At 41.5% G+C, this 20456-nt stretch overlaps 1 protein-coding gene across 7 annotated transcripts in view; it reads right to left on the bottom strand.

Moving 5' to 3' along the window:
- LRGUK (leucine rich repeats and guanylate kinase domain containing) overlaps window positions 1-20456 on the bottom strand; it is a 109584-nt gene that overhangs the window by 22520 nt on the left and 66608 nt on the right. For 6 of the 7 annotated variants that reach the window (XM_077857396.1, XM_077857397.1, XM_077857401.1 and 3 more), the window contains one exon: window positions 9141-9280. In XM_077857396.1, the coding sequence (XP_077713522.1) occupies window positions 9141-9280 (140 nt within the window). Of the gene's footprint in view, window positions 1-1643; window positions 6620-9140; window positions 9281-20456 lie in introns of those variants that run through there. The other variant, XM_077857402.1, reaches the window with a different exon arrangement.

Genomic DNA, 20456 nt, shown 5'->3' with positions numbered 1-20456 from the left:
TTTGGCGCCTGCCTTTGGCCCAGGGCGCGATCCTGGAGACCCAGGATCGAATCCCACATCGGGCTCCCGGTGCATGGAGCCTGCTTCTCCCTCTGCCTGTGTCTCTGCCTCTCTCTCTCTCTGTAACTATCATAAATAAATAAAAATTTAAAAAAAAATTAAAAAAAAAAATAAATAACCTTAAGTGCATTCACCCCTTATATACAACAGCAGCAATTTAGTATTTTGCACATATTTCTGTCTAATGTAGCTGTTGTTTGTTGAGGGATTTGATCTGCTTCTCTATGAAACTATCATCCCGTTGTATCTCCACTAGCACTGATGGGCAAAGATACCAGGACGTCAAGGCTGCACCGAGTTTGAGCATTGTTACTATCGTGGATCAGGTACTGCTAACCCTCCCACCGGGGACACAGGCAATGGTCTACATCAGGCTATGGATGCCCTGGGCTGTGGGGCTGAACAGTTCCTCAGGGAGGTGACCACAGATAAGCGGTGACCTGGGTCAAAGTTCACGAGACTACTTTGATCACAAATGGTAATACCTGTGCCCCTTTCCCATCTACCACCAAGTTGGCTCCTTCTACTATCACATTGCCTTATCATACCCTTCCCTCTCTAGTTTCTCCAAAGTGTTTGTTAGTTTTATACTGAAATGTTGGTCATGAATTGTACACATTGTGCGTGTATGTGGTTTTTTTTTTCCCATCTGTTCCTCTCATCCCCTGTTCTCTTAACTTCTACCTGAATGCCCTTAACCAGACAAAAGCTGTCTTTTATTAAACCTGAAGTTTTTCTTTTTCTTTTTTTTTTTTAATATTTTATTTATTCATGGGAGACAGAGAGAGGCAGTGCCATCGGCAGAGGGAGAAGCAGGCTTCCAAGGGGAGCCTGATGCGGGCCTCGATCTCAGGATACCGGGATCATGACCTGAGCCAAAGGGAGAGGCTCAGTTGCCAAGCCACTCTGGTGCCCCAAGCCTGAAGTTTTTCTAATTTGAAGAAGATTTGTCATGTTTAAATAAATCACGAAACCCAACTAACTGGCAGAGCAGTGTGGCAAGTCAATGGTGTGTATTTCTCATTAGTGTTTGTGAGGCTGTGTGGCAGGACAGCAGAACTGGGATGCAAGGGGTTCTGGTTGTTAGGACACAGACTTCATGGTAAAGGAATAAATGTGGCTGAGGATTTGTTCTGGAGCTTACACTGTGGATATGCTATATCCTGGGGACATAAAGAAGAACCTATATTTGCAAGTCTAAGCCCCAACAAGCATAAGGCCATACTATCTAAGGACAGGATGACAAGTATAGAGAGAAAGGCGTAAATTGACCCAAAAAGATCTGGATTTTCCAGCATAGAAAGAAAGAGGCTGAGAGGCTCCTCATGGAGAAGGAGCCCCTTCAGGGTCAGTACTAGGCAAAGGTACTGGTAGCAGAGGATATGGAGAGTGCCAGCGCCCCCGGCTAAGAATGAAACTAGGTGAATGCACTAGTCTCTTAGACTAGGGACATCTCCATGGTAACCATGGTGGTCTGGAGGCCACGACCTCTTCCCCAATTTTCCAGGATGGTATAAAACTTGGGTTCTTGAACTTGATCCAAAAGATGGGAGTGATCCCAATTCCTTTTTTAAAAAATATATATTTTTTATTGGAGTTCGATATGCCAACATATACCATAACACCCAGTGCTCATCCCGCCAAGTGCCCCCCTCAGTGCCCATCACCCAGTCACCCCAATCCCCCCGGCTCACCTCCCTTTCCACTCCGCTTGTTCGTTTCCCAGGGTTAGGAGTCTCTCATGTTCCATCACCCTCAGTGATATTTCCACTCATCTTCTCTCCTTTCCCCTTTATTCCCTTTCACTATTTTTTATATTCCCCAGATGAATGAGTCCATATAATGTTTGTCCTTCTCCGATTGACTTACTTAACTCAGCATAATACCCTCCAGGTCCATCCACATTGAAGCAAATGGTGGGTATTTGTCATTTCTAATGGCTGAGGAATATTCCATTGTATACATAAACCACATCTTCTTATCCATTCATCTTTTGATGGACACCGAGGCTCCTTCCACAGTTTGGCTATTGTGGACATTGCTGCTAGAAACATCGGGGTGCAGGTGTCCCGGCGTTTCATTGCATCTGAATCTTTGGGGTAAATCCCCAGCAGTGCAATTGCTGGGTCGTAGGGCAGATCTATTTTTAACTCTTTGAGGAACCTCCACACAGTTTTCCAGAGTGGCTGCACCAGTTCACATTCCCCCCAACAGTGCAAGAGGGTTCCCTTTTCTCCGCATCCTCTCCAACATTTGTTGTTTCCTGCCTTGTTAATTTTCCCCATTCTCACTGGTGTGAGGTGGTATCTCATTGTGGTTTTGATTTGTATTTCCCTGAGGGCCATTGATGCAGAGCATTTTCTCATGTGCATGTTGGCCATGTCTATGTCTTCCTCTGTGAGATTTCTGTTCATGTCTTTTGCCCATATCATTAGATTGTTTATTTGCTGTTGAGTTTAATAAATTCTTTATAGATCTTGGATACTAGCCCTTTATCTGACAGGTCATTTGCAACTATCTTCTACCATCTGTAGGTTATCTTTTAGTTTTGTTGACTGTTTATTTTGCTGTGCAGAAGCTTTTAATCTTAAGTCCCAATAATTCATTTTTGCTTTTGTTTCCCTCGCCTTCATAGATGTATCATGCAACAAGTTGCTGTGGCCAAGTTCAAAAAGGGTGTTGTCTGTGTTCTCCTCTAGGATTTTGATGGATTCTTGTCTCACATTTAGATCTTTCAGCCATTTTGAGTTTATCTTTGTGTATGCTGTAAGAGAGTGGTCGAGTTTCATTCTTCTGCATGTGGATGTCCAATTTTCCCAGCACCATTTATTGAAGAAACTGTCCTTCTTCCAGTGGATAGTCTTTCCTCCTTTGTTGAAGATTAGTTGACCATAGAGTTGAGGGCCCATTTCTGGATTCTCTTTTCTGTTATATTGATCTATGTGTCTGTTTTTATGCCAGGACCACACTGTCTTGATGATGAAAGCTTTGTAGTACAGCCTGAAATCCGGCATTGTGATGCCCCCGGCTCTGGTTTTCTTCTTCAATATTCCCCTGGCTATTTGGGGTCTTTTCTGATTCCACACAAATCTTAAGCTGATTTTTTCCAACTCTCTGAAGAAAGTCCATGGTATTTTGATAGGGATTGCATTAAATGTGTAAATTTCCCTGGGTAGCATTGACATTTTCACAATATTAATTCTTCCAATCCATGAGCATGGAATATTTTTCCATCTCTTTGTGTCTTCCTCAATTTCTTTCAGAAATGGTCTGTAGTTTTAAGGGTATAGATCCATTACCTCTTTGGTTAGGTTTAACTTATCCTTTTGGGTGCAATTGTAAATGGGATTGACTCCTTCATCTCTCTTTCTTCAGTTTCATTGTTAGTGTATAGAAATGCCACTGATTTCTGGGCATTGATTTTGTATCCTACCACACTGCCGAATTGCTGTATGGGTTCTAGCAATCCTGGGGTGGAGTCTTTTGGGTTTTCTATGTAGAGTATCATGTCATCGGCAAAGTGGGAGAGTTTGACTTCTTCTTTGCCAATTTGAATGCCTTTAATGCCTTTCTGTTGTCTGATTTCTGAGGCTAGGACTTCCAGTACTATGTTGAATAGCAGTGGGGAGAGTGGACATCCCTGTCTTGTTCCTGACCTTAGGGGAAAGGCTCCCAGTGTTTCCCCATTGAGAAGGATATTTGCTGTGGGTTTTTCATAGATGGCTTTTAAGGTGCTGAAGAATATTCCCTCTATCCCCACACTCTGAAGAGTTTTGACCAGGAATGGATGCTGTATTTTGTCAAATGCTTTCTCTGCATCTATTGAGAGCATCATATGGTTCTTGTTTTTCTCTTATTGATATGACCTATCACATTGATTGCTTTACGAGTGCTGAACCAGCCTTCCATCCCAGGGATAAATCCCACTTGGTCATGGTAAATAATCTTCCTAATGTATTGTTGGATCCTATTGGCTAGTATCTTGTTGAGAATTTTTGCATCTGTGTTCATCGGGGATATTGGTCTATAATTCTCCTTTTTGGTGGGGTCTTTGTCTGGTTTTGGAATTAAGGTGATGCTGGCCTCATAGAATGAGTTTGGAAGTATTCCATCCCTTTTTATCTTTTGGAACAGCTTTAGTAAAATAGATATTGTTTCTTCTTTAAACATTTAATAGAATTCTCCTGGGAAGCCATCTGGCCCTGGACTTTTTGTGTCTTGGGAGTTTTTGATGACTGCTTCAATTTCCTCCCTGGTTATTGGCCTGCTCAGGTTTTCTATTTCTCCTGTTCCAGTTTTGGTAGTTTGTGGCTTTCCAGGAATGCATCCATTTCTTCTAGATTGCCTAATTTATTAGTGTATAGCTGCTCATAATATGTTTTTAAAATCGTTTGTATTTCCTTGGTATTGGTGGTGATCTCTCCTTTTTCATTCATGATTTGATTAATTAGAGTCTTTTCTCCTTTGTTTTTAAAAAGGCTGGCTAATGGTTTATCTATCTTATTAATTCTTTCAAAGAACCAACTCCTGGTTTTGTTGATCTGTTCCACAGTTCTTCTGGTCTCTATTTCATCGAGTTCTGCTCGAATCTTTATTAACTCTCTTTTTCTGCTTGGAGTAGGTTTTATTTGCTCTTCTTTCTCCAGTTCCTTTAGGTACAAGGATAGCTTGTGTATTTGCGATTTTCCAATTTTTTGAGAGATGCTTGTATTGTGATGTATCTCCCTCTCAGGACTGCTTTTGCTGTATCCCAAAGATTTTGAACGGTTGGATCTTCATTCTCATTAGTTTCCATGAATCCTTTTAATTCTTCTCTAATTTCCTGGTTGACTCTTTCATCTTTTAGCAGGATGCTCTTGAACCTCCACGTGTTTGAATTCCTTCCAAATTTCTTCTTGTGATTGAGTTCAAGTTTCAAAGCATTATGGTCTGAGAATATGCAGGGGACGATCCCAATCATTTGGTCTCGGTTCAGACCTGATTTGTGACCCAGTATGTGGTCTATTCTGGAGAAAGTTCCATGTGCACTTGAGAAGAATGTGTATTCAGTTGCATTTGGATGTAAAGTTCTGTAGATATCTGTGAAATCCATCTGGTCCAGTGTATCATTTAAAGCTCTTGTTCCTTTGGAGATATTGTGCTAAGAAGATGTGTCATTTGCAGAAAGTGCCATGTTGAAGTCTCCTACTATTAGTGTATTATTATCTAAGGATGTCTTTGGTTATTGATATATTTGGCAGTTCCCACATTAAGGGCATAAGTATTCATGATTGTTAGGTCCTCTTGTTGGATGGATCCTTTAAGTATGATATAGTGTCCCTCTACATCTCTTACTACAGTCTTTGGGATAAACTTTAATTTATCTTATAGGAGAATGGCTACCCCTGCTTTCTTTTGAGGACCATTTGAATGGTAAATGGTTCTCTAAACTTTCATTTTCAGGCTCTAGGTGTCCGTAGGTCTAAGATGAGTCTCTTGTAGACAGCAAATAGATGGGTCCTGCTTTTTTATCCAGTCTGAAACCCTGCATCTTTTGATGGAATCATTAAGCCCATTCACGTTCAGAGTTACTATTGAAAGATATGAATTTAGTGTCATCATGATACCTATTCAGTCCCTGTTTTTTGTGGATTATTTCTTTGGACTACCTCTTTCTTTTACAGAGTCCCCCTTAAAATTTATTGCAGAGCTGGTTTGGTGGTCACATATTCTTTCAGTTTCTGCCTATCTTGGAAGCTCTTTATCTCTCCTTCTTTTCTGAATGACAGCCTTGCTGGATAGAGTATTCTTGGCTGCATGTTCTTCTCATTTAGGACCCTGAATATATCCTGCCAGCCCTTTCTCTCCTGCCAGGTCTCTGTGGAGAGGTCTGCTGTTAATCTAATACTTCTCCCAATAAAGGTTAAGGATGTCTTGTCTCTTGATGCTTTAAGGATTTTATCTTTGGAATTTGCAAGTTTCACTATTAGATGTTGGGTGTTGAACGATTTTTATTAATTTTAGAGGGGGATCTATCTCCTGGATCTGAATGCCTGTTTCCCTTTCCAAATTAGGGAAATTCTCAGGTATGATTTGTTCAAATATGCTTTCTGGTCCTCTGTCCCTTTTGGCGCCCTCTGAACCACAATTAAACCTATATTTTTCCTTCTGAGGCTGTCATGTATTTCCCTTAACCTTTCATCATGGTCTTTTTTCTCTTTTTTCCTCAGCTTCCCTCCTTGACATCAACTTGTCTTTTATGTCACTCACTCTTTCTTCCACGTCATTAACCTTCATCGTTAGGACCTCTAGTTTGGATCGCATGTCATTTAATTGATTTTTATTTTCGACCTGATTAGATCTAAATTCTGCAGTCATGAAGTCTCTTGAATCCTTTATGCTTTTTTCCAGAGCCACCAGTAGCTTATAATTGTGCTTCTGTGTTGGCTTTCTGACATCAAATTGTAATCCAAATTCTGTAACTCTGTGACAGAGAGGACTGCTTCTAATTCTTTCTTTTGTGATGAGTTCTTCTTTCTAGTCATTTTGCTCAGTGCAGTAGGGCTAGAAACGAGTTGTACTGGAAAAAGGAAGAAAAAAAAAAGAAGAAAAACAACAGCAACAACAACAACAAAAAAAAACAAGGAGAGATATCCTCTGGTTCTATATACTGTAAATCCCTTGACTTCCCCTGGAACCGTCCAGCGCAGCTCAGCCAAGAACTTGCTCTTCCCCTCCCTTTCAGCTGGTCTTCTGGGGGAGAGGCCTGCTGTGCTGATTCTCAGGTCTGAGCACCTGGGGGAGCTGCCGGTCCCCTGCCTGGTGCACAGGTCAGTGGGAGCTGCTTATCCTGTGAGGCCCCTGTTCCCTGGCAGCCCCTCCCCTCCCAGGCACAGGGTGACACCAGGAGGAAGTACAACCCCACTGGTAGCGGCCAGCTCTCCAGCCCTGGAGTCAGCTCCCGCAGTAACCATGGAGCTCTCCGTCTGCAGGGCCTGGAGGCTCTGGGGCGGGGCCGCTGATCTGCTCAGCTCGGGGCAGGAGCGTCCTTGCTGTCCTGGGCCCTTCCAGCCTCTGCCTGTCCTGGGGGGCGGCCAGATCCTGGGCTGTGGCCCCCGGCGCCCTGGGCTCCTGGCCGCGGCTCCCGAAGGCAGCAGGTGCAGCCCTCTGCGCCTGGAGCTGCCGCCTGAGTTGCTCCCGAGGCCCCGCCAGGGAGCTCGGCTGGCGGTGTGTGGGGCGCTCTCCCCCGGGGCGCACCTCCTCTATTAGTGACCCTAGGAACCTGGAGGCTCCACTGCCCCTCCTGCGCTTCTGCCCAGTTTCCCTGTGAGCGCCTTTCCGTCCGGGAAGAATCCGGAGCAGATTTTTAAAGTTCCTGCTTCTCCGGGGCTGGTCTTTCCTGTCCTGAGGCTCCTGCTGCCCACCTTTAGCCTGGCTCCTCGCGGGGCTCTTCATCCCTTGATTCTTTTTTATTTTTTCCACCTTTCTACTTGTTAGAAGCAAAAATCCTTCTCTCTGTAGCGTTCTAGCTGTTCTCTCTTTAAATCTCAGGTCGGATGCATAGGTTTTCAGGATTATATGAAAGTTATCTAGGTAAGTTGGTGGGGACAGGTGACTTGGGGACCCTACTCTTCCACCATCTTGCCCCGCCCCCATCCCAATTCCTAATGACTGACTTCCCATGGATCCTGGTGGATCCAAGTCCAGAATTAATTTATTTTGGATGAATCAATATGATGTTACCTGCACCTAAGTATTGTGGCACAAATTCATATTATTTACATGTTTAGGGTGCACCCACCCACTGCTCCTCTTAAGAAGCCCTAATCTGTACCTGTGCTCTTTGCCCTTCCACAGTTGACTGGACAAGCAGTCTCATGTGGACTCTGTAGAATGGCTTGAAAAGCCCAGCTGGGACAACTGGGTTCTCTGGGCCTCCCACAATATGAATGATGGAAAGAAGTGGTCAGGAATTGTAAGCATAGAGCCAAGAGGCCATGGAGAGCTGGGGCCAGCGTGAATGAGAGGGAGTTCAAGCTACAAGGGAGAGGAGCCGGCCTGAGTGGAGGAGGCTGGCCAGGAGGGAGGGTGCAACAGAACATTCTAGAAACAGGAGCAGAGATGACAGGCACTTTCTGCCTCTGGAAGGCAGAGAAACCCTAGCACCTTACTGGTTAATCCTAGAGCTGGTCCTGTGAGGTCTGTACTTCAGCCCTGTTCATGATGCACTGGGAACCCACTCGTTACATTTTTTTATTTGGAGCTACCTCTTACTCAGGCTGGCTTGAACGGGCATCTGTTCCTTGCCCCTTGAATACTGACATCCTATGACTTCCTCCAAGCAGACTGCAAAGTGAGGCCTGGATATACCACAACCTGAGACTTTTCATCTGAAGTAACCAGTCTGATTCTTTCCACCACAGCCTATATGACGTGACTAATGGCCCACAACAGCCTAGCCATAAGGAAACACAAACTACGAGCTGATCACTGAAAGGCAAGTCCCATCGAATCTGGAGCAACTGCAGTTGCCGTGAGTTAGGCCTTTTCACATTCCCAGATCACCCTATGAAACCATCACAAAGGGAAAATGAACACGCCCTAATCTGCATGCAGTGATGCATGCAGTCAGCACTGTAGTCAGCACTCATGCACATACGGTTTTTCTGATTTTTCTGAGTGGCCCAAGAACTGAATTGGGACAAAATTGTATGATTGGCTTAAATGCTGCAAAATCATTAAAAAGGGGCCTCTGAGTGAACTTGCTTTGAAGGCTCAGCGCAAGAACACTCAAAATTTTACCCCAACAAGAAAACAAGTTTTCTGTTGGAATACATATTTTATCACATTAATTCTATCAAAGAAGTGCTTTTCTATTCTTGCTAAATAAAAGGGCTGTCAGAGTTTTGACAAAGGGTAGGGAAAGGGACCCACAAAAGCTACACTGAATACTCTTTGTAGAACCCATGTCTATCCCTACAGGTATAGAAAGAGGCAAAAAATTTGTCTTCAGCTGATACCAGAGTTGAGTTTTGGCGAAAGTTAGTCTGAAAATACCAAATCCCCTTTTGGGCTGACCTACCCCTCCCACTCCTCCTTACCACTGGGGGTTTTTTGGCTGCAAGTTTGGCCCATAATTTCACAAAGTAGTTTCTGTCTGTAGACTCCAGCAAATCACACAAAGTCCAAGTGGTGAGCTTCCTAGAAGGCTCTTCAGATTTCAGCTGAGGTATCTTAATATCTGGTAGGGAAGAAACCAAAGTTTACAGGTAAAAGGCATGAAAAGGGGTAAGGAAAACTTTGTGAAGTGAGGGAAATGCTTTGTATCTGGACTGTCCCAAACACAGCAAAATGAATAAAGTGTGTGCATTTCAACTTGAGAGTAAGATAATTAAAATATGTCTTAGGAAACAAGGTAATAATTATTATTGATTATAGGAAAGTCAGGCCATAGCACCTAGTAGAAATGTTCTGGGAGTACACTTGGTGCTCATCAGTATAGCCTTAGAAAGGGAACCGAAGTAAACCTTGGCACACACAGTACATAACTGAAAAGCCACACTGATAATCAAATTCCATTTGATAAAACTCCCCTAAAAGGCTAGAAAGAAAATAAAATATGCAACACAGAGAAGAAACTTAAAAAAATAATGGAAAGGATGATGAGGTCACTGTTTAACAGAATTTATTCATAAATAATGCTGAAAGTTTCCTTTAAAACATTAGACTGTCCAGAGACCTGGAATATAAAGAATAAAAGTTTCTATTACTGCTCACCCATAGGGAGCCCTGGTGTAAGTGCTTTTGGATATATAGGAGTGTCAACATTTTTAGGAATATTGTTTTAAAGATGCTAAATTTCAAAATTTTTTAAATGCTAAAATAAATTATTTCCACATGTCCCACCAATCAATATGGCTGACTGAGCAGACATGGTAAGTTCCCTCCACCCAAAGACAAGAAAACACTTGGTAATATAGGACAGAAATTTATTTTGCATCATACGTAGCAAAGCTGAGAAACCAAGAAAATAAAAATTTCCAGGTGCTGGAAGTGAAGGTTCCAAGTCGGAAGAGTGGGAACTGATACCAAGAAGTCAGAGTGCTTCTGGGGCTGAGGCTTCCGTACGGAGAGAGGGCAGCGCCTGGGTTCTTGATGCAGAAGACCTGGGCTCCTTGATGAGGTGAGGAGCTGCGGGGGTGGGGGGGGGGGTCTGGAAATCTCAGCACTCAGACCCAGGACTGTGCCTGGACCACAGAGACAGGACGAGGGCAGAGACACTTGTGGGAAGTCAGGCCTCAGATGCTGTGTTGTGTGTTGGTATGGAACCTCAACTCCAACCCCGCCTGCCTGCAACACCCCACTGCATGGCAATCCTAGGCCAGTAAGGTAAGGAAAGTGCTGTTGTAGACAACTCAAAGTATTTAATCATGTTGGGAAGTCTAAAGCTCCACAACCCAGCACCTGCCTTGAGAGAAAGAAAGAGAATCAGAAGATGCAGCAAATGAGGGAATCCATATCCAAGGAATTCCAGGCAATAGTCCAAACTAAGGAACACTGAAGTAGCTACGGTTATAACAACAGTCCTAGTGATAACAAGGGATGATCTTGTGTGGAGACCTTCTCTGTTAAATCTTCCTGATGGAAAAGCCATTCGATCCATATTTGTTGAGTACCTCCTGTGAGTCAGCCAGTGAGCTGGACGTTGGGGACACAGCAGCAGATTAAAAAGTCCTGAGCTGTGGGAATTACATTCTAATGTTGGGGAGAGACAACACTCAGATGATGGCAAGTGGCAGTAAGTACAACGAAGCAACGGGAAGCCAGATAAGAGGACAGAGTGAGAGAGGGTGTGATGGTCAGAGAAGTCCTCTCTAAGGGGGTGACATCTGGACAGACATCTAAAACCACAAGAGAAGCATTTAAATATCTGGGACAAAGGCATTATTGTGCAGAAAGAGGGGCTTCATATAAGGACCCAGGAACATACCTAACATAACTGAATTACCTAAAGAATTGACATGGCTGATGCAAGGGGTGGAATGAGATGGAGAGGATAGATCCTGTGCTCATTTAAAAGAGAGAGAGAAACAGAACACCTGTCCTCTTGATGGGACTCTAAGAACCAAGAGCATTGGGAAAAAGACCAGATGAGAAAAGTTAAGATAAAACAGTAAAGAAATAGAAGCTATATTTATTGAGAGAATTTCCACAAAATTTCCAATATTATATATAAATACAAAAGCATACTCAAAGTACAGTATATGTGTCAGGGTTCCTTCTTCTACCTTTCTGAGATATAAGCAATCTTAGGTCTTATGTCATGGTGTGAACAATTCCAGTTCAATCTGATGATACAAGGGGACTGTAATTCGAACAATTTAATGTCTTTATGATTTCTCAAAAATATGATATTTTGGGTAAAGATAATGTGTTTCCATTACTATTAAATTACCTTGCAATGCCACTACTTCAATGACTTGGACTCCTATAATGAGGATTTCATACAGTTCTTAAGACAGTTTCTAATGTCTTAATATATCAATAGACAAAGTATTTTGCTTCTCAATTAAAAATATATAATTATCATCATTATAATACCCTGCAACAAAAGTTTCTTAATATAATCTTATTCAAAGTATCTAAATTAAAGTCAACCTTAAGGCAACATTAAAATATATGTATAAAAAAAAAATAAATAAATAAAATAAAATATATGTATAAATCACAGTCCACAAAAACAACAAAGTTCTTCAGTATAAAGGGCTGGTTAAATTTATTTAAACACCTACCACGAAGCACAAATGAATTTAATTATGCATGACAGATTTTAAAATTATTTTATAGATTAGTATCATTATTAAATGCCAGAAAATATAAATGAATTACCTGGATCAAGTGGAAGTACATCTCAAATTAATTCTAAGTAGCTTAGACCTTTTTTTATTTAGACTCCTATCCCTTTGCAGTCAAGAGAGTTAAAATAATTCACATAAAACATTTTAAAAGCAGCAGCAGAGAATCCAACCTAAATAACAAATGCAGTAGGAGCCAGGTACCCAAGAATAAAACATTTTGAGTATATATTTAATATCATACCATCACACAGACTAAACGAGGCCTTTTCCTACATAAAGAGAGGAAACACAAAATGTTGATCTGACATTACTGGCACACAGCCACATGGCCATGTCAATAACTTGTAATAAAATTAGAATTTGGGAATCAGACTGAATATTTTGAGAAACAAAACCCCTACTTTAATAACCAATTTTTCTACATTAATAAGCCTATTTAGGGATCCCTGGGTGGCGCAGCGGTTTGGCGCCTGCCTTTGGCCCAGGGTGCGATCCTGGAGACCCTGGATCGAATCCCATGTCGGGCTCCCGGTGCATCGAGCCTGCTTCTCCCTCTGCCTGTGTCTCTGCCTCTCTTCCTCTCTGTGTGTGACTATCATAAATAAATAAATAAATAAATAAAAATATTAAAAAAAAAAAGCCTATTTATATAGCAAAGCAAAAAGTCATTTTCCTGTTCAAAAATATGAGACTAAAAAAAAATGAGACTGAACACTTGTAAATATATACAGTTTTTGACATTTAAAGCCCTGGGGGTAAATGAAGAATTTGTCGCTCTTTGAAAAAAAACTAGAATTTATCTCTTTTTCAAGACAATCAAAAATGTATGACTTGGAAACAGGTTTTAATTTTCAACAGAAGTTCTCAGATAACCGATGGTTTCAGAATCATTCATTTCCCCCACCCCCACTCAAATGGGGTTTAAAAAAACAACAACACATGTTTATTCAGGTAACTGTTTTTGTTTTTTAACTGGCAAGTTATCCCTCAATGATTAAATACATACGTAATACATAGGTACTTGTAAAACCACTATAAAGGAGTCTCAATACTGAAATTGTAACTATAAAAAAGGCCCAAACCAAATTAATGCACAATCTGTGATACACTGTTTATTTTTAATGAGATTTACATAATTTTAATGGAAAATTAAAGGAAAACTCAGTTAATTTGGAAGTATTATCACAAAACTAAAGGTTCTGAAAAAAGCTATATTTTTCTAGGGCAGAATTAAATCTCAAAAGTCTTATCTGTGCTTCCAAGGAAGGAATAAAAGCAAAAAACACACAATCGCATAGTATCCATAATTTTCCATAGTAAAATAAGCTTTTATATGTGGAAAGCTATCAAGTCGAAGGAAATAGAGTAATAATGTTCATTATATATATATATATGATGAATATATTGATTAAACTGTTCAAGCAGTAAAGTGCTCTATTCTTGAGTTTCCAGTCAAAGAAATAATCAGCTACTTAGAGAACAGATTCTATTATGAGGACAAAGCATGTGAATGTGTATTCTCACACAGAATGAGGTACAAAAGAGAAATATTTCTTTCCATTGAACTTCACACTGAAATCTGCTTGGTACAGCTGAACGAACGGGCTCAATACTTGGGCCCTGTATTTAGAATGTCCTAATTAGAACATATATAAGAGGGGTGCCTGGCTGGCTCAGTCAGTGGAGGAGGCGACTCTAGATCTCAGGGTTGTGAGTTCCAGCCCAATGCTGGGTATAGAGCTTACTTACAAATAAAAACATAAACTTAAAAATAAAATTAAATAAAACATATACCACTAGAACCCTGAATCTCTTGGGTTTTTTTTAAGTGGATGAATTTATGACGAAGTAGTTAATTGATGCTTTGAAGGAGTTAAGACATAGGACAGGCAAATTTCAAAACTGGAACCTTGACACATAGGATCTGCATACATATAGCATTTGGGCAAGAGGGAGGAGGAGGAGGAGGAAATCGCAAAGAAATCTTCGGGAAGCCTGCATAGACAGGAAAACCTTCTTCTTTAAATATGTTTTATAATGAGGCTGGTGATGAGACTTCCACCCAACCCTAAACTCTCACCTCTGGCAAGCGTGAGGTGCTCCCTAAACACTTGTCCTTCAAGAACAGCCTTTTCAAAGATGTTATTTCATTGGTCAATTCCTCTAGGAAAGACTTTTTTTGGGGGGGGGGGGCAGGTCTTTCTTCACTTTACTTTCCTTTGTGAAAACCGAGGGTCTTTAGATTAGGTAAGCTTGTAATGTCAGTCTTGGTCTTATCTCACCACAAAAGGAAAACAGAATGCCTACTATCTGGTAATTGAGTTCCCAGTTAAATCACTTGATAGTATTTACTATCTAACCAATCTGAAACATAGGATAGAAATGGTTTTATCAATAAGGAACTAAGAATACTAGATAGCATTTATTGAGCATGTACTATGTGCCAGGTGCCATGACAAGCCTTTTGTGTGTGGATCTGCAAGTAGAATTCATTATGACCCTAGAGCTGATGTTTCCCCAACTCACTTCTCCAAGCTGCGATGCTGCACGTGAATGCCCGCAAAACAATCTCTTGATCTCAGCAACATTTTGCTCAACTTCAATTTCTTTCCAATATTATTCTAATTCTGCCTAAGCTCCTTAATTTGACCAAGGTTGTTGAAGTTTTTAAAAGGATTGTCAGAGAAGACCATCCTGTTTGCCAAATATTTCTAATTTGAAGTGTTAAATCCCATTAATGATAAAATGATATTTTTAAGATTTTTTTGCTTCCATGTTCAGACTAACACAGTGCTAGACACTGCCCTTCAATTTATTAACTCATTTACTTCTCACAATAATCTTGAGGTAGGAACTGTTATTGTTTCTACATGAGAACCCTGTAACTTGTCCAAGGTCACACAGCTAGACTGTACTAGTGCTGGAATTCCCAATGGTTATTTTGACCATTGGTGTTATTTTAAATAATTTCTAAGGTTACAAACTTAAAAAAAAAAAAAAAAAAAAAAGGCCCCCAGCTTTTGCTAATCTTGCCCTCACTCTTGCCTGCAACTTGAAGATGAAAGATTTGGTGGTCTAACATTATTTATTGATCATCAATACAAAGAAACAGCTCGGCTCTTCTTATCCTCTTCTCTGAATGCCTGGTCAAGAAAGTGATTTCTAGAAGTAGGTCTTTCAAACTGAACTAAGTAATTAATTAAATTCATTTATGAACATATTGTCCTAGATACTATATAAATAGTGCAATTATCTAAAGTAGAATTTGGAGGATCTTTTACGTCAACAAGATGATTTCAGGGTTGTCATGGAGCAAAAGGAAAGGCAGTCAGCTAAGTACTTAGTGCTGAAAACACGACTGATCAAGATATTTTTCGAAGTTTTTTTTTTTTTTTTTAGCTTTACATGAGAACTTATTTGTATGCATATGATTTGGACATATCTTCTCTGGAGCCCTTGAATTGACAGTGAGCGTAACTGCCAATACATTGCATCCTTGCTATTGTCCCAGAAAAGAATTCAGCATAAGTCATATCAACCCATCCCGTCTCACGTGAAGCAACTAGAGCAGGGAAGCATCTTGTCAATAGGCCTCTAGGAACAGCACCATACCAAAGCTCCAGAGAGCTCAGGCAGGGTTTTTCTTAAAGATTTATTTATTTATTTATGATAGACATTGGGGGGGGGGGGGTGGAGAGAGACAGACAGACACAGGCAGAGACAGAAGCAGGCTCCATGCAGGGAGCACCACGCGGAACTCGATCCTGGGACTCCAGGATCACGCCCGGGGCCAAAGGCAGGCGCTAAACTGCTGAGCCACCCAGGGATCCCCTCAGGCAGGGTTTTTCAAACTGCGGGTTGCAAACTAAATTGTGGAATCCATTTAGTAGGTTATGACCAGCATTTTTTAAAATAAGGATTAAGCAGAACAGAAAACATCAGGCTGTATCATCACTGCAGTGAGTTTGTTTCATACTTGTGTCTCCTGTGGGTGTCTGTGTGTAGGTCATGATTTTGTAAAATATATTTCTAGTTACAGGTTTGGGGTCTGAAAGCTTGGAAGCTATTGTTCTGAGTCCTAACTGGGTGTGATTTTCTAGTACTAAGCTCTATTTTCAATAAACTACAGTTCTGGATTCTTCATACCCAGCCAGGAGAGTCAGTTGTCACAAATGGAGCATAAAAGGAACCTTAAGTTTTATCCAGTCCAACTAATCACCCACCATATGGAGGCTTCCTGTAAGATTCCCTACACAGAGCCTCTAAGTTCTCAAGAAAGCCTGTTTGTTCCTCTGTACAGGACTTCTAACTTTTAGAAAGTTCCTCATTATGCCAAATTGAAATAGAACATAAGGTTGCTCTTTCACAACACAGATTTTCATATGTGTGAATGTGGTTCCACGTAACCTTTTCTGAATAAACACAGGTTCGCTGTAGAAAATTTGGAAAATACTAAAAAGCATAAATGAGAAAATAAAAATGATCCATAATCCAACCACCCAGAACTAACAACTGAAATAATGGGCTATATACACCTCCTAAAACTACTTTCTCCCTAATTGTAACAAATATTTTCCTCTTCTCTATATTCTTCTACAAAATGATTATAATGGCAACATCACATCCTACATATAGCTATACCATAACTTTTTTTCCATAACTTATTTTTATAATCCCATTGGGTGGCTGTATTATTTCCAGATTTTATTATAAAGACATTAATAGGAACATCCTTCTAAATTGATCACTTCCTTGTGATAAGCCTTAGAGTTACTAAATTAAAGATGGGCAAAATTTAAAGGCTCTGACAGATACTGTCAAACTGTCCCCTCAAAACTTGTGCCAACTTACTTTCTCAATGGTGACACAGAAAGTGTGCTTACCCTTAACCTCACCAAAAATAGACATTAATCTACTTTCCATCTTTGCCAGTTTGGTACCCCCTAAATCTAACCTATTTTAATTTACAGAGGTAGTGAAAGGTTTTTTAACATCTATTTTGGCCATTTTTCTCTCCTCATTTGTGAATAACCTGACCATGTCCTTTGTCCAATTCTCTTTTGAGGCTTGAAAATAACTGATGTTGCTCCTTAAATATCTGAAGAAGGTTCTTATTTCTGTTTACTTCAAGACTAGGTGCCAGATTCCTTTAAAAAACTAAAGGATCATATTAGCTAATGGACTAAAGTCTGAAATGTTTTTTGCTTTCCCATAAGATCACTTTGCTGAGGAATACAGCAAATGGAAGTCATATGAACTCTGTCAACATAGATGGAAAATGATAATTCTCATACAACTAAAAAGCACAAGTTTCCATTATATGAGAACATCATAATAGCAGTAAAATCCTCCCACCACAGAATGGTCAATGATTGTCACTACTCCCTTCTTTGGACTACAAACAAAATGCTGCCCAGCTGCACTGAACCCAGGACATTTTATGTCCTATCAAAACACAAACCTTATGCCATCATGAACCCCTGGGAAGGGAGCCAGAGCTTCAGCTAAGTAAGACAAAGGGAAATTTGGCTTTTCACGTCCGTTTAGAACCCTAATAAAAAAAGCAACAGCAATGGCTTAAGGAGCCTCAGGACCCATTGCTCAAGGAGGAAACCCAAGTATTTTTTTTTTTTTTTGAAAGTTCTCACCTGCGGTCATTGTGCCTCTGAAATGCTCCATTCACAGCTCATAAAATGAGGGGCAGTTATCCTTATTTTCTCCCTTTCCCATCTGTCCTTCCCCCCGCCCCCCCCACATCCAATCCAGATACCTCCTGAATCTGTCCATTCCTGCCACAGTGTCTCATTTCAGGCCCTTACCATCTTTTTAGGACTATTGCAACAGCTTCCCAGCCATCCTTCTGACCCCCTATATGGACTACCTTAAATTTTTCCTCCATACCAACTCTAGACATGTACCTCTAAGATAAAAATTTAACTCTTCAACGGCTTTCCATTGTTAGAAAATCAAGTTTCGAAATTCATTATTAGCATAGCAAAACCTGCCCTTTGGATCTAGAGATACCTACAGCTCTCCTAACATTTGGATCCTTAGGGAAAAAATCCTGTGCCTGCTCTTACTGCCATGCTTAGGCCTACACTGTTCCCTCTTCTGCGAAACCTTCACTCTCTCCCATCATTCTAATTTTGGGACCCTGAGAACTCGGCTGAAAGAGGACCTCCTCTTGGAAGCATTGGCTGATCCAATTCTGCCATCCCAGGCTGGATTTGGTGTCCTTCCTTGGTATCCTGATGATATTCCAGAAAAGTTACTAAGTGGGTTTGCCTATTTGACATTGAACCTTACCCTGTGTGCTATGGGGCTTCCAGCTGCCCCAATCAACATGGTGGTGTAATAAACTCTCTTGTCTATCTCTCTCAGTAAAAGAGCTCCTTGAAGTGTACTCGTCATCTTGCTATGTACATCTAACGACTAGCACAGTGTCTGGCATATAGGAGATGCTCGATCAATGCTGGTTGGATGACTGAACTCAACAGAAGTTATATGTTTAAAAAAAAAATCACCTTATCACTATGATCTTTGACAAACCAGATAATTCAAAGGGTAATTATTAGTATAACACAGGCTCTTCATTTTACAAAAGGATTGCATCTTGGATTTATAAAATGTCAATTTCCTGACCTTGAAATAATATTTGCCATAAATTTTGTCAACACGTACCTTTTGTATATGGTAAGATCCATTTATATAGGCACTGAGTCCTCAAATTTTTGGTATTTTTTTAAATACAGGATGCCAAACACAGCTTCAGATGCTGCTTTTTACACAGCAAGCACTCAACAAATACCTGGTAACTTTTTAAGAGTCAAATCTTGGGTTGGCTGCTTTGCTCACAATTAGCTGCCTTCTGGGAATGTAGCCTCCATATACTTGAGGCGGCGGCCCAATGGTTAATGTGTATGTGACCCCATCTCTGGCCTGAGTAGATTAGTTTAAGAGTGAGCACCTGACCTAATCAATACCTTTCCCTGAAAATTTTTTTTTTTAAATTTTAGGATTAAGGAACATGTAAATTAATCCCTTTCTGGTGGTGGGAGCTGCCAGATGTAAAACCAGATATAAAACTTGAGAGATATTAGTAGCCACATTTGCTGCCATGGGTAGAAACTTGTATATAATCCACCTAAATCAAAGAGAAAGAGCCATCATGGAGAAAGAAAAACAATGAGAGTCCAGTTGATGACAGAAAATACTGGAGATGATGAGTGTCTGCATTATGTTCAGTAACTGGTCTCCAATCTGAGGCTGTGCTGCAACTGTGCCCTCCCCAGAGTTTGGTGGTGTGAGATATTCCACTCCTTTCTTGTAGATTCCCGTAAGCTGGCCCAGGTTAGACATCTGTCACTTGCCAGCAAGAGAATCCTGATGGTATGGATCTATAAAGGAAAACTGACTCCCCTGGACCCTTTCCCCAACAACTCTTTCAACTGATTCAACCAGGTGGTTTGGCATAACAAAGGCATGGGCATGAGGTTCCTATTCAGGGACGGAAGGAAGGTATTCATTTTGAAATACATTTCAAGCAAAAGTTGCAGGTAACATGTGCCGACGCAAATCTACAAATTGGAAGCATGCTTCAGTCACCGTGTCCTGTGTGCAAACAACTGGGTCCTCTGCCCACAAATGAACCGTGGGGCGGGAATCTTTATGGGGGTGACCAAGGCCCAGAAACCGCTAAGGCTTCCTTTTCTCAGGGTTCTCCTTCTGGCTCCCTCAATGCCAGTGGCATGCGAGAATTTTCTCATTTAGAAGTGAACCTTCCTAATGAGTTAAGCAAAAACGATGGCAACATGACATAGCTTCAGCCAGAGTTCGAATGCATACAAGTCTAGACACACAGGCTCCCTGCTGACACCAGTCTTTAAGGCCGTCTCTGGAGCTGGCCGCAGGGGCACTGCGTGTGGTGTAGCCCACTCTAGGGGCTGCTCCTCTAGGCCACAGCGCCAAGCCACGACAGAGGCACTGAGGTGCACAGGCTGGCTGCCTTCTAAGGATCCAATGGCTGGACAGGGCTGTTGTCCACCTGCCTAGGTTTTCTGGGGGGCAGAAGGGAGCTGCTATATATATATAGACTCCTGGTGCCCTGGCCATAGCTTTCCTTGCCGTGACAGCACTGCCTCCAATGGGGCACAGCCGTTAAAGACCCAGGGGCTCCAGGATGGCTTAAACCTTGGTGCTCTGACTGCCCCGAGCTCGCCGTCTTCCTTTCCAGTCGGCCTGCTCCTCAGCAGACACCTGAGTGTGGGGCGTGGTGACAGAGCTCTTGTCCTTTGCTGTTCCCCCATGTTTCCAGTCGTGTTTGTCTTTGGCAGGCTGCCTGGAAGCACTGTCCCTTCGGACAGAGCTCTCTGTGGTCTGGCGGGTCCCTCTGTGGGCTGGTGTCTGTCTGACAGGCGGCTGGGTGGAGGCCTGCTCTGGGGAATCCGAAGCAGTCTGCCCCTTCTGAAACCTTCCCCTTCTATGAGCCTCTTCTTTCCTGCTCGGATGCTCCCTGGGAGCAGAATCGTCTGGTTTTGACTCTGCAGAGGACACCTCACT

The sequence above is a fragment of the Canis aureus genome, chromosome 18 (assembly GCF_053574225.1).
Source record: "Canis aureus isolate CA01 chromosome 18, VMU_Caureus_v.1.0, whole genome shotgun sequence".
Classification (NCBI taxonomy): domain Eukaryota; kingdom Metazoa; phylum Chordata; class Mammalia; order Carnivora; family Canidae; genus Canis; species Canis aureus.
Note: the sequence above shows the minus strand (reverse complement) of the source record. Positions and strands in the feature narration are given on the sequence as shown.